The sequence below is a fragment of the Nicotiana tabacum genome, chromosome 3 (genome assembly GCF_000715075.1).
Source record: "Nicotiana tabacum cultivar K326 chromosome 3, ASM71507v2, whole genome shotgun sequence".
In the NCBI taxonomy this organism is placed as follows: Eukaryota; Viridiplantae; Streptophyta; class Magnoliopsida; order Solanales; family Solanaceae; genus Nicotiana; species Nicotiana tabacum.
Window position 1 is genome coordinate 167429130 of NC_134082.1, and position 13818 is coordinate 167442947.

Genomic DNA, 13818 nt, shown 5'->3' on the forward strand with positions numbered 1-13818 from the left:
TTTAAGAAAATTAGTTGTTTACAAAAATGGCTCCATATTCTTTAGCTTTAAGGATAATTTTGTCTTTATCAATGTTAATGCATGCATTAATAGCCTTGGTATTGCTATGTATTAGTAATACATAGGATAATACCAAATATGTTGTACAATTAATGCTTGCATTAGTAGTATATAGGTTGAAAAAGTGTACCAAACAAGGGATTAGTAATACCAAAAGCTAATGCATACATTATTTTCTCTAATGCATCTTACCAAACGACTGCTAATAGTTGACTGAATAAAACAAACTCCATTGGGAACACCCTTTAATTTCCTAATATTGTAACAATCATCCTCAGGCGTATAAATCATATGAGAAAGACTCGAATATAAATCCCTTATAACCAAACATAAAAACAGTTATGTATAATAATTCAAATTCCTTTAATGACTCAAATTTTTTGATGTGATTTCTATCAAATTAGTTTCTCACAAACTAATGTAAAGTAAGACAGATGAATTACTTTACTATATTTGTACTCTCCATTTTGTAAGTTTCTCGGGACCAAACAAAGGATAATTATAGTCTGGGAAAACGTCAACCTTTTGATGGGTACAACTTAAAAGACAAAAGCAATTACCAAATTAAGAAGAAAAACAAAACGAAATCGGAGCAGCTCTGTCAATATTGACAACGCCTTGCATTATCCCTAGGTCCACAAAATATCATCCACTCTTTTAGATCAAAACTTGTGTAAGGTATCAATTTTTTATTTTAAAATTCTCAATTTTGATTGCTGCCCTCGCTTGAATTCTGGATGAGATAAAGCACCTCTAGTAAGAGGTATTTTAAAAATAATAAAAATAAAAATATTCATCTGTGTTGAGGCGAAGGCAATTTTAAGAATTTCATGTTTCTTTGGTCCGAGGGTTGAGTACACCAAATATATTATTATCTAATGAAATACTGTACTGTAATTCTGGTTTAGTTCATGTAACAGATGTGATAGATACCCTTGCATATTTATAATCGAAAATGAAATGCTTAAATAGCGCAATACAAATAATCATAAGAACTCATAAAGTCGACCCTAAATTGCATAAAGTTGAAGCATAATTGTTTATTTAAAATGAAGGACTTCTGAAGAAAAATGAATCTGGAGATACTAGGTGGGGTTTTGGCCAAACGGCCCTCATGATTGGAGAGAGTACTCGGGGGTGAAAGGTGAGGTGATGCCCAACTAAAAACGCCAAGTCTGCTTATTATCCGCTACATCACTTCCATTCAAATATGCAGCTACTCATTTTAGCACTTGATGTCATTAACAAACTTTTAATAAGCTAACCCAAACGGGCTCTAAGCCCATTCTATTTCTCTCTTGACAACTATTACACGAGAAGCAATCTCAACCTGGAAAACAGGACTCAATCATATCAACACAATACTAAAATAGCCAAGAGGTTGATAAACTTTGTGAGTGTACATTGCAAAGTGCAAACCGCAATCATGTCTCATATAAACTACAAATACAGCACTATATAATCAAGCCTGCCATATCTTGTAGCACTCTAATCGTCGTCCTCAAGAACATTCCGGCGCCTCTGGATCTGGGAAGGGGACAGAACAAATACGCAAGAAGATTCAGGTTCTGCTTTATGAATGGAAAAGGATCAAAAATCAGAGCAGAAGAGCGACTTACTGTTACTTTCGTTTGCTTTGTAGTTTGGGTGTTAATTTGTTCAAGTAATTGTATAAGTTTCTCCTCAGAAACCTACAAAAAGTAAAATCATTCCAAGCAAAGCAGTAAGGGCAACCATACAATAACCAGATAAAAGGAAAAGGTTAAAGAAAAGAAGTAGGTGGAATACACAAACAGCCCATCAGCTTGTTAAAGAATTTCCTTTTAAGACTTCAACAGAGGTCATGATCTATTGAACACCTTATGTAGTCAGATATGTGCCTATTAAGCCCTTTAAGATCAGCAAGTCAAATAAACAAAACATTTGTAGTATTAAGCTGTAAACCAATAAAAAAGAGACATGCGTCTGTTAAAAAAAAGTTAAGAAAATACACGTAACTAAGCTGCTTCTTTTTCACCCTTGGGAAAATGAAGCGAAGGTATTCTAATGTGAAGAATGTTCGTGAGGGAGTGAATTTGTTCTCCGTGAAGAATGGGTTAGATGGGGCACATCAGTTTTATGATTCCAGATCCTGGGTACTCATACCCGTCAACATATAGCTCTTACTTCACTAAGGATTCTTAAAATTTGAGAAGGTTACCAGCTACAGTAACTAACTATGTTTCTTAGGCTAGGAAAGATTTCAAGTGGTTTTACCTTACGCAGGTGGTGGAGGATGTGAGGTAATTCCTTGTATGTGTGGTGACTGTGAGACCAGATGAATCATCTGGTGATTATCCTTGAGATGAAAAAGGTAGGTCTAGTGTTGTGGATGATTCAAGTGAGTGTGTGTGCCTACTGGTGTGTGATATCTTACAGAGAGCCATGTAGTGTGTTTGTGCAAGTGGAAAGAGAGTAAGGTACGTGGTGGTAGCTGGCATGTTGAGGGGGAAAACTGAGAGAATGAAAGCCATGGTGTTTTAGAAGATGAAAGTTTAGAATAAAGATGATAGTGAGTAAAATTCAACCCATGTTGCTCTCCTCCGATTTGGAGTTCTACATTTTGGGGTTTAAATCTTGTATGAGTTTGAATAAGGAAGAGGAGATTTTTGAGGTTTGAATCTGGTATGGGTTTGCAGGAAGAAAAATAAGAAGACAATGAGCTAAAACTGGCTGAAAACACATGTAGTAACCGGAAATTCAACTTTTCCAGATAAAAAATTCATATTTTCAAGCAAACCGCACTCAAAACGAGTGAGAAATACACGAGCTGCCATATTCAGCAAAAACGTGTCTATTAGGCACATTTTACGCACGTCTAGTGGCCAAGGGGTCATGGGCCTGACTTGAGGTGTCTAAACAAAAGTTTTTGACAAGTTTGAGGGGCTATCTATGTATTTTGCCAAAGAAGTAAAGAAAAACAAAACTTACCTTTTCTGTGATCTGCCCATACTGAGCAGCTCTGAGTATAACATCTTCCACTCCTCTGGCCTTATCAGGCTTCACAAGAGCAATTCGAGCAACTGCTCATACAAAAATGAAATTCAGGCCACAGGTTATATGATAAGAGTAAGAAGAACATAGGGAACCAGTAACTCGTAATAAAATCAATGGAATTAGGTAAATTGTCAAAGAACAACAAAATAGACATGAAACATTAACAGGACTTGAAAAGGTAGACCTGCTTCATTGTTTGTTAAAGCAAGTACTTGAAAATGAAAGAGCAAAGACCCACCAACTTTTCTAGTCATAATGCCTTGCCAATTAGAGCAACTAATCAACTATATAGAACACCTACTTAACAGAATAAGGGCGAATAACTAATTTCTTTGGCCAAGAACTATTACACTAGATCATTAGATAAGAAAGGATGTAAGCATATCCATTAGTTTTCTCTTAGAAGGGGCACTTCGAGGTAACAAATATGCATCACTGATGATGAAGGAGCTCTTAATATGTAGAGGATGACCGACACTTTTTTATAAGGTAAAGTTTTATTAACAAAGTACCAAGATCATAAATAGTACATGACTAATCAAACTCAATCAAACTAAGCTACATGTTCCCTCCCAGCAGATACAAGAAATCTAGATATTGATCCATACTCTCTACTTTTCTTTTCTTTTTTTGATAACCGTTGTGACAAGGCCAGCTTGCACGCACCTCAACTAATTCTAACGGGTACCCGTTACCTCCTACCAGCACAAGTACCAATTAGCTCTATCCGCTAGGGGTGTTCATGGTTCGGTTTGAGTCGGTTTTTCACTAAAAAAAAAACCAAACCAAGTAAGTCGGTTCTTCAAATATTGGAACCAAACTAAACCAATTAAGTCGGTTTTTTATCGATTCGGTTTTTTCGGTTATTTATCTATCGGTTTTTTCCTCTTAAATATGAGACATACACTACCCAACACATATTCCGGCGACTACATTTTGAATATAACACTATCAAACCAATTGTTCTTTGAGAAATCCATCATTTACCTAGATATATTGATGATAATTGAATCAAATAGTGAAATAATTTAAGTATTCAATTAAAAATCAGATTATATTTAACATGAAATAAATTCTTGTACTTAGTAAAATAAAACTACCAATCAATCTAGAATATAAATGCAAAAATTAGATTATTATAATAGCAAAGAACTAAACTGAAAATATAAACAACTAATATGTACCATAAAATTTTAAAAAAATTATATAAAATATACATATATATAGGTGTAATAATAAATTAAAATAGCTACTTTTATCGTTTGGATCGATTTTTTCGGTTATTTTTTGATTAAAATAAAACTACCAATCAATCTAGAATACAAATGCAAAAAAATTAGACTATTATAATAGCAAAGAACTAAACTAAAAATATAAACAACTAATATGTACAATAAAATTTTAAAAAAATTATATAAAAATATACATATATATAGGAGTAATAATAAATTAAAATAGCTACTTTTATCGTTTTGTTCGATTTTTTCCGGTTATTTTTTGATTAAAACCAAAATCAAACCAAATTTGATCAGCTTTTAAAATTCAAAACCAAAACCAAACCAAACCAAACCTAAAAAGTACCGATTTTTTTGGTCGATTTGGTTCGGTTTTTGGTTTGGTTCGATTTTTCGGGTTTTTATGAACACCCCTACTATCCACCAAGGCTTGGACAGAGGAAAGAAATCACCTATCGTTTTCGCCTCCGCTGAAATTTGAACTTGAGACCTCATGGTTCTCAACCCACTTTATCACTTGGCCACATACTTAGGTGCATTGATCCATACTCTGATTATATTGCCATAAGCGAAATTCTCTTACTTGTTAAGCCCCGACATAGCTTGGATTATAGTTTCAATTTTCAACTTGACAAAATGAACTTGCAAAACCCAATATACTTGCTTGCAGATAAATAGAGCATGGAGAATTGATATTAGACTTAATCAAATATTCCTCCAGCACCAAATTGAATTCCACTTTCACTTAGGCCACATAGTTATCAAAAGCCATCGCTTGTGTCGCTTAAAGCGATTAAGCGATGGAAAGTGAGGAGTCATCACTTCATGGGTGAAGGCATGCGCTTCAAACTAGTGATCCCATCGAAAACGGGTCAATTATTTTAATCTCAACTTTGAGTAGTTGGATCAATATCGACATTACTGAATATTGGATGCTGAAATTAATTAATTTAATTGTGATTTGATTATTAAAGTACTAAATTTATATGTCAGGTTTCAATTCTCACGTTTCGATTCAAGCCTCACGGATATTTTTGCTCTTTTGCTTTAAAAACACTGCTTAGGTCAGCACAGAATAATACCTTACGTGAAAATGAAAAGTTTACTATATGGCATATACCACAAAAAAGTAACACCAGACTGATTTTTAGTCATCATAATACAGCTTTTTCTCTAAGCATTCTTCAAAATCAAAAATACACTTTTCCCTCAGGAAACACCACAACATACATTCTTTATTGCTAATCCGTAAAGTCAAAAGCTGCTTATTGTATAGGAAAGTGAAAAGGAAAATTGGGACAATTTGGTTTTCCGCAAAATCTGGACTAACTCTCAATTTCCCCTATCCCCCAGGACAATTTTATGATGCCTTGCATTGAGGCAAGCCTCAAGCCGCACCTTAGAAACCGTCGAATCATATTCACATGGAAACTAAGAAACAATATATGGCGCTCTGTTGCATCATATATGTTCTAGTTACAAGGTCAAAAATGTTTAAGCAATATACGCTGCATCTGAATTGAAAGTCAGATTCTACATCTAAAAAAAAAAAAAAAAGATGCTTTATTATTAAAATTGTTATAAGAAAAATTAAATTATGGCGGATGTCTACTCTTCTCCATTATCTCCCCCATGATCTTCCTCTCAAATGCTTAATGACATATTTATGTAGTGACCATTCTACTCAATAGTGGCCATTTCTCTCAATAGTGGTCATTCGACTAAATAGTGGCCATTTTTTCCAATAGTGGCCATTGTTATAAGCTAATGAGTCATTTTTTCCAAAATTAGGGGGAGAAATGGGTGAAACCAAATGGGAAATTTTGTGAAAAAATCCATCATTATCTCATCTTGATCCACGTGCCTCTATTTGTAAAAAAGAGGTGCAAAAGATTATCCATTTGCAGAAAATAGCAAATCAAATGCCAGATGCATTTATAGATCTGAAAAGGAAAACGAAATCACATATCCTTACAGAGAATGTTCCAATCCGTATTGATGTTCCTGTTGGACAATCTTCTAGTGTCATAGCTAATGAATCAAAAGCACGCCTAAAGCATGGCAGACTAGTCAAAAGCACGCCTAAAGCACGCCTAAAGCATGGCATAGATAATGATCAAAATGACACTACGAATGAGTCTTATAAAGAAACCCATGATTTAACCAATCCCGAGATTCATGAGGAAATCAATGAGCCTGAGACTCAAGAAAATAAGGAACTATCAATAAACCCAATCGATATTGAGACAGATTTGAACCGATTGAATATAGTGGTGGATTATGTCTTTGCATACAATGTTGCATCTAGCATTATGCAAGATAATGAGGATCTTGGACCTCAATCTGTTGGAGAATGCTGACAAAGACGTGATTGGCCAAAATGGCAAGAAGCAATCCAATCTGAGTTGGATTCACTTGTGAAACGTGAAGTTTTTAGGTTTGTAGTCAAAACACCTAATGGTGTTAAGCCTGTTGGCTATAAATGGGTCTTTGTACGTAAAAGGAATGAGAAATATGAGGTACAAAGATATAAGGCACGCCTTGTTGCACAAGGATTTTCACAAAAGCCCGGTGCCGATTATGAAGAGACGTAGAGAGTGTTTGGATGGGCTTAAAAGCTGGTCAAACTAGCTTTTAAGCACTTTTTAAATTTTTGGAGTGTTTGGCAAACAAAAAAACTGCTTAAAAAATGCTTAAAAAAAGCCAAAAGCAACAAGTTGGATGACCCCAACTTTTTCATTTTGGCTTAAAAGCCATTTTAGTTTGACCAATAAAATTACTCTCTTGTCCCTAATAAGTTTTTATAATACCAAAATTATCCTCGGTCAAATAAAACCTACTAAAACATTGTACTTCTCCTATTTCCTTCACTTTGAAGACTGTCGTTCCTCAAATCCTCTTCATCTCTGCTACATCTTCATTTTGAAATACTAATTAAAGCTTTTCTGTTTCATATACTACTTTAACGTCTTCAGAAATACTAATTATATTTCCTCTCGTCTTCTCTCTTTTTTGTTTTTGTTATTTATATATACCACTGGTTGACAAAAGAAGTTGATGAAAACTTAGCTACTTGTCTTGCATGAGTGCTTCAGTTATGGTTTTGAGGATTAACAACATCAGATTAGTAGCTACATTTCATGATTCCTACCCAGTTAGTTAACTTTATGTTTCCATTTCAGTTAAATGGAGAGTTTGAACTTTAGCGACTTGGTATTTTAAATAGGTTGAGATTTTATGAAAGTTTACTTGATTGAAAGTGGTGAAAAATGAGCATTCAAGAATTATATTTATAAAAATTATCTAAAGTAATCAATTAAATTGAAATTAAGTTAAAATATAAATTATTTTTTATTTGCATTAATTCATAATTAAATATATTGTAGTAATCAGCTCCTTTATAATGTTAACAGCTTTAAGGATATTTTTGTCTCTTTAATAGGAAAAAGTGCTTACCCGCACTTGTTTGCCAAACACTTCAACAGCTTTTTTTAAGCTTCAGCACTTTTATCCAAACGGGTAACTGTTTATTTATAAAATAAGCTCCAACACTTAAAAGTTGCTTTTAAGCACGTGCTTAAAAGCCATTTTTTTAAGCCAATCCAAACGGGTTCGTAATCTCCTGTTATGGATGCTATAACATTCCGTTATCTCATTAGTTTTGCTGCCATAAAAAGTTTGACATGCATTTAATAGATGTGGTTACAGCCTACCTTTACAGCTCACTTGATAATGAGATATACATGAAAATTCCCGAGGGATTAAAATGCCTGACGCACATAATTCAAAGTCCCGGATAATGTTTTCAATCAAATTGCAAAGATCTTTGTATGGTCTAAAGCAATCAGGAAGAATGTGGTATAACCGCCTTAGTGAGTATTTGTTAAAGGAAGGTTATATCCATGTGTTTCTATAAAGAAAACAACATCAGAGTTTGTTGTACTTGCAGTATATGTTGATGACACAAACCTTATTGGAACTCCTACAGAACTCCAAAAGGCAATTGATTATTTAAAGAAGGAATTCGAGATGAAAAATCTCGGAAAGACAAAATTATGTCTTGGTTTGCAAATTAAACATTTGGCAAATAGGACTTTTGTTTATCAATCTGCCTACATAGAAAAGGTATTGAAACGGTTTTACATGATAGAGCACATCCATTAAGTACTCCGATGATTGTTCGATCACTTGATGTGAATAAGGACCCGTTCCGACCTCAAGAAAAGAATAAAGAGCTTCTTGGTCCTGAAGTACCATATCTTAGTACAATTGGTGCACTAATGTATCTTGCTAACACTTTAAGGCCTGACATAACTTTTTCAGTTAATGTCTTAGCAAGATATAGCTCTGCTCCTATAAGGAGACATTGGAATCAAACACATATTGCGGTATCTAAAAATGACTACCGATATGGGCTTATTTTAGCAATGATTGCGGTCCCGATCTTGTTGGTTATGCCGATGTTGGATATTTTTCTGACCCACACAAGGCTCGATCTCAAGCATGCTGTGTTTACATGTGGAGGAACTGTCATATCTTGGCGATCGACTAAGCAATCAATCGTGGCTACTTCATCTAATCATGCTAAAATAATTGCTACTCATTAAGCAAGTCAAGAATGTGTATGGTTGAGGTCTATAATACGTCTTATTCGAGACAAATGTGGTTTGAAGTGTGACAAACTACTCACGATTTTGTATGAAGACAATGCAGCATGCATAGCTTGATTCATAAAAAGGAGATAGGACAGAGCACATTTCACCAAAGTTATTTTTCACACATGACCTTCAAAAGAATGGTGATATCAATGTGCAACAGATCTGTTCAAGTGATAATATGGCTGATTTGTTCACCAAATCTCTACCGACGTCAACCTTCAAGAAACTAGTGTACAAGATTGGGATGTGAAGGCTCAATGATGTGCATTGATGCTCTCATCAGGGGGAGTTAATACGCGGTATACTCTTTTTTCCTTACAAGGTTTTGTCCCACTGGGTTTTCCTTGCAAGGTTTTTAATGAGGCAACCAAAAGGCGTATTTCTAAACATGTGTACTCTTTTTCCTTCACTAGGATTTTTTTTATAAGGTTTTTTTTCTAATAATGTTTTAACGAGGCACATTATCTTATGGACATCCAAGGGGGAGTGTTATAAGAAAAATTAAATTATAGTGGATGTCTACTTTCTCCATTATCTCCATAACCTCCCCCATGATCCATGATCTTCCTCTCAAATGCTTAGTGACATATTCAATGACATATTTGTATAGTGATCATTCCACTCAATAGTGGTCATTTCTCTCAATTGTGGCCATTCCACTCACTATTTTACAATAGTGATTCTTCACTTTTCATGCCTATATAAAGGCATTGTAATAGATAAAAAAAATAACACAATTGAAGAAGAAATAAGAATCTCTCCCATGTATCTTATCTCTTAACTTGTTTTTCCTTGTTCTATATTGTTACTTTGAGCTATATTTCATAACAAAAATAGTGTAATTACCTTCAAAGATTTTAAGATGCTTCTGAAGTATAAACTCCTACCATGTAACAAATTTAGGATTCCAAAGCGATGAAACTTAGTTTTGACAAACTAGATACTCTATCCAACATATTAAGAACCAATGTACACAAATTTGAATATAAACACAAAATTACACCCAAAAAAATGGAGAACTTAATTCATAAAGGCTAAGTCATCAAATTTGGAGAAGAATTCGTAAAATGCACCTACCTCTAGCCCTTGCTTCAGAAGTCAGAATCTGAGTAAGCATCATTTGCCTTCGCTCATCAGCCTCCCTACATCAATCGCTTCTATAGTTGATATCAAACATTGAAAGCAAAAGCTAATATAATACTAACAATGAACCACATATTAAAGAAACCAGCTACAAAAAATGAACCTTTTAGCTTCATCCTGGGCTTTCTGCTGGTCAGGGTTTTGCTGACTTCCCTATTTGCCCAAGTTTACAGTTAGTGAAGATATTGTAAGGTTCAAATCTTGACAAGGTATGGCTCAAACCCAAATAACAGAAAGCATAGATACAAAGAGACTATTATTTACCATGCTCTGTTGAGCCATGAGCTCCTGCATTCTCCTTTGCCTGATAGCTTCTAATTCTGGGTCAGCCTACAAAAATTGCAACAAAGAAGATCAGACATTTTCAAGCTTCAAAATTAACCACTGATTCCAACAATAGTCCAACTAAAATAAGTTTCACTAGAATTGGTAAACTAATTTTAAAGTCAATAAACAAATTCCTTAATGCATTATAGCCAAAACCGAAAAAGGAAAAATTCCAAAGAAAAATGCAATCTTTTCCCCAACTTTACTCCCAAAATACACTAAGGCACTGTTTCCACCGAGATTCATACAACCGCAGCTCTAACTGTCCCTTATTCCCTTTGTCCAGATAAAATTAGCAAATTTCAGATGGCAAAGAAAAGGTAAAAAGTCATCAAAATTCAATTAAATACCAGAAAATTCATAACTTAATATAGAAGAGAAACCAGGATTTGACATAAACCCAGAAAGAGAAACAAAGAGAAGTAACCATTTTTGGATCTGCGAGAGCCCTAGGCAGAATAAATAGTCTTCGAGATTAAAACGCTAATATTCATTCATCCGAAATTGTGTTTAGAGCATGAAGAAAACGTAGAGAAACAAGCAGGGGTATGTGAGATTACCATCTTTTAGTAATGAATTTGAGCAAGCGAATGTGAATTGCAGGAATATTGGAAGAGAAGAAGAGGGACACATATATGCGTATCCGGTTCGTTTATAACAGTAGGGCAACCAAGCTGTACCCAACCGAACCAAATTATTTTTCTTTCGCTCAATCTTTAAATTTTTCTTTCACTCATACTAATGCTTTTAATAAAAACTTAATTCATAATAAACTGTAATTTATTAACGAAAAATAAAAACTAATAGCTTAAATTGATATCTGAAATCAAATGAGATTGAATGATATACTAACGTAGTTGTTTAATTAGAACTCAAATTGAATTTGATTACTAAAATATTGTGCTTAAAAAAATTCAAGAAAAAAAAACAAAGAATTAGCAATAAATTTAACTTTTTGTACTTGTATTTTGTCTATTATCAATGAAACTGAATTTCGTATAACACGTTACTTGTCTTGTTTTTAAAGTTATCGATTCAATTTAAATTGAATTATTTAAAAAAAAATTGTACTATGTATTAAAACTTTTTATATTATCAATCTATAGAAGTTAAACTATATATGAAATAATTTAATGATTATTCTTCACTGTATCATCCTTTTGGGATTATAGCTCATGTATAATTTGGTTTGACACCAGATGATCCCTAACAAAGTTACATGAAACAGGAAAATTTTTATTTTGTGCCTCATATACTAGTTGCGTGAGGCTTCATTTTTGTCTCACAACTTTGTGGATTCAGAATTTTGTGGACCCAAATATATATGATATACGTCCACAAATGTGTGAGATAAAAAAGTTAAAATAACACAGGCTAGCTAGTTTATTCAAAAATAGCCAGCATTTGCAAAGTCATTGAAAAATAACCACTATTTTGCTGCAACACAGAAAGTTCCAGCATAATATACTGGAGATCGGTGCACATGTGTATGAACTTCCAGTATATTATGCAGGAACTCCAACTCGCGAAAAGTTACACTATAATATACTGAAACTCCGGTATAATATACTAGAGTTTTCAGTATATTATACTGGATACTAGAGTATTTTTCCGGATCTTGAACAGTGTTTTCGTTCAAATTTATCTTTATATGAAAAGCGACTAAATTTCGATTACTTTTGAAACTGTGTTTATTTTTGAATGATCACTTATAAATCTGGCTATCTTTTAATTTTTTCCGATAAAAAGAGGTCTCACACAATTAATGTCAATTTTTGGCGCACACCATAAAATCACTCGATGAAACAGTAGGTGTTCGCTCTAAAAAATAGTCCCAATAAACGAAAATGGAAAGGCGCAAACAATAATGTGGAGTAGAAATCAAAGGAATCCCATGTTCACGTGGCTTTCAGAACTCCACTTGAGCATTTTATAATAAAGGCACTAAGATTCACAGACCATATGAACAGTAAAATACTAACACAAAAACACAAAAGAAGTAAAAAAACCAAGTAAACAAATTGACTCAGAAATGCAAGTCCACACTCTACATCCCAACTGCCCACTCACATCTCAGATCAAACAAAACATTCACATATTATTAAAAGAAAAAATACCCGCAAATTCAGACACCAGAGAACCTGTCTTTGTTCATAGATCTAGAAACAAATCCTTCATTTAATGTTAACCTCTCTGGGTCGGTTGTAATAGTAGTAAAGCACAAAACTTTCTGCTTTTTTAAGCTTTTGTACACTCTTTATAGTGCATCAGCAGCCAAGAAAATTTTTGCAGGGAGCAAAAAGATGGGGTTCACAATGGGTCTAAACTTGCTTCTGTTAGTAGCAATGGTAGCTACCAACATTCTTTCTTTGTATCATCTCTCTTCCAATCTCCAATCGAAGCCCCCTGTTGCTCCTCCTGTTCCTGACCACCTTCTTCACCAGCTTCAAACCATACGCGCCACCATTAACCACCTCACGCGCCTCCAGCCTCCTGCTCCTCCAGCTGCTGCTGCCAAGAAATCTACACTCTCCATCCCTTCTGACCTCCTCCTTTACACCCATCTTTCACCTATAGCTTCTTCTTGTAAAGACCATCCTGATTTGCTTTACCAGTACATGAACTACACACCCTTTAGTCTTTGCCCCTCAGATTCTTCAGTAGCTGAGTCCCTTATCCTCAGAGGTTGCCACCCTCTTCCTAGGAGAAGATGTTTTTCAAGAACCCCTTCTAGTATTCCCACTTCACTTCCTAAAACCCCATTTTCTACACTCCCTGAAAAGGCCTTGTTGTGGAACAGTTACACTTGCAAAAGCTTTACTTGTCTGTCCCAGAAAAATCCCAACTTGGGATTTGATATGAAAGTTGAGGGATCAAGATTCTTGGGTTATAAATCAGATCTGGATCTCCCAATTCCACAGTTTCTCCAGCTTACTAAGTCCTCAAAAAGTGTGATTAGGCTGGCACTTGATATTGGTGGTGGTACAGGAACTTTTGCAGCACAAATGAAGCTGCAAAATGTTACTGTTGTGACCACAACTATGAATTTGGGTGCCCCTTATAGTGAGACTGTGGCGCTTAGGGGATTGTTGCCATTACATGTGCCTTTGCAGCAGAGGCTGCCTGTGTTTGATGGGGTTGTGGATCTTGTGAGATGTGGCCATGCTGTGAATAGGTGGATTCCATTAACAATGATGGAGTTCTTGTTCTTTGATGTTGATAGAGTGTTGAGGGGTGGTGGGTATTTATGGTTGGACCATTTCTTTAGTAAAAAGGCGGATCTTGAGAAGGTTTTCCAACCCCTGATTTGGAAATTGAACTACAGGAAGGTGAAGTGGGCTGTAGCAAATAAGAATGAT

At 34.7% G+C, this 13818-nt stretch overlaps 2 protein-coding genes across 5 annotated transcripts in view; one reads left to right on the plus strand and one right to left on the minus strand.

Annotated features, from left to right (window-relative positions):
* Positions 1-1215: 1215 nt before the first annotated feature.
* On the minus strand, positions 1216-11159 carry LOC107805947 (uncharacterized). Of its 2 annotated transcripts, none has more exons than XM_016630057.2 (7): positions 11020-11159; positions 10397-10462; positions 10236-10285; positions 10067-10131; positions 3031-3122; positions 1680-1751; positions 1216-1587 (listed from the first exon to the last, which is right to left on the minus strand). In XM_016630057.2, the coding sequence occupies exons 1-7, from the start codon at positions 11020-11022 to the stop codon at positions 1549-1551; spliced, it is 387 nt and encodes a 128-aa protein (XP_016485543.1). In that variant the 5' UTR covers positions 11023-11159; the 3' UTR covers positions 1216-1548. The 2 variants fall into 2 exon arrangements, with proteins under 2 accessions (XP_016485543.1, XP_016485548.1); XM_016630062.2 differs by lacking the exon at positions 11020-11159 and adding an exon at positions 10887-10967.
* Positions 11160-12442: 1283 nt separating this feature from the next.
* The window catches only part of LOC107805960 (putative methyltransferase At1g29790), a 4113-nt gene continuing 2737 nt past the window's right edge, over positions 12443-13818 (plus strand). For 2 of the 3 annotated variants that reach the window (XR_001652556.2, XR_001652557.2), the window contains exon 1: positions 12443-13818. This exon is cut by the window's right edge and continues 79 nt beyond it. Coding sequence is in view for 1 of the 3 variants with exons in the window: in XM_016630074.2 (XP_016485560.1) it covers positions 12763-13818 (1056 nt within the window). In the remaining 2 variants the exon portion in view is untranslated. The other variant, XM_016630074.2, reaches the window with a different exon arrangement.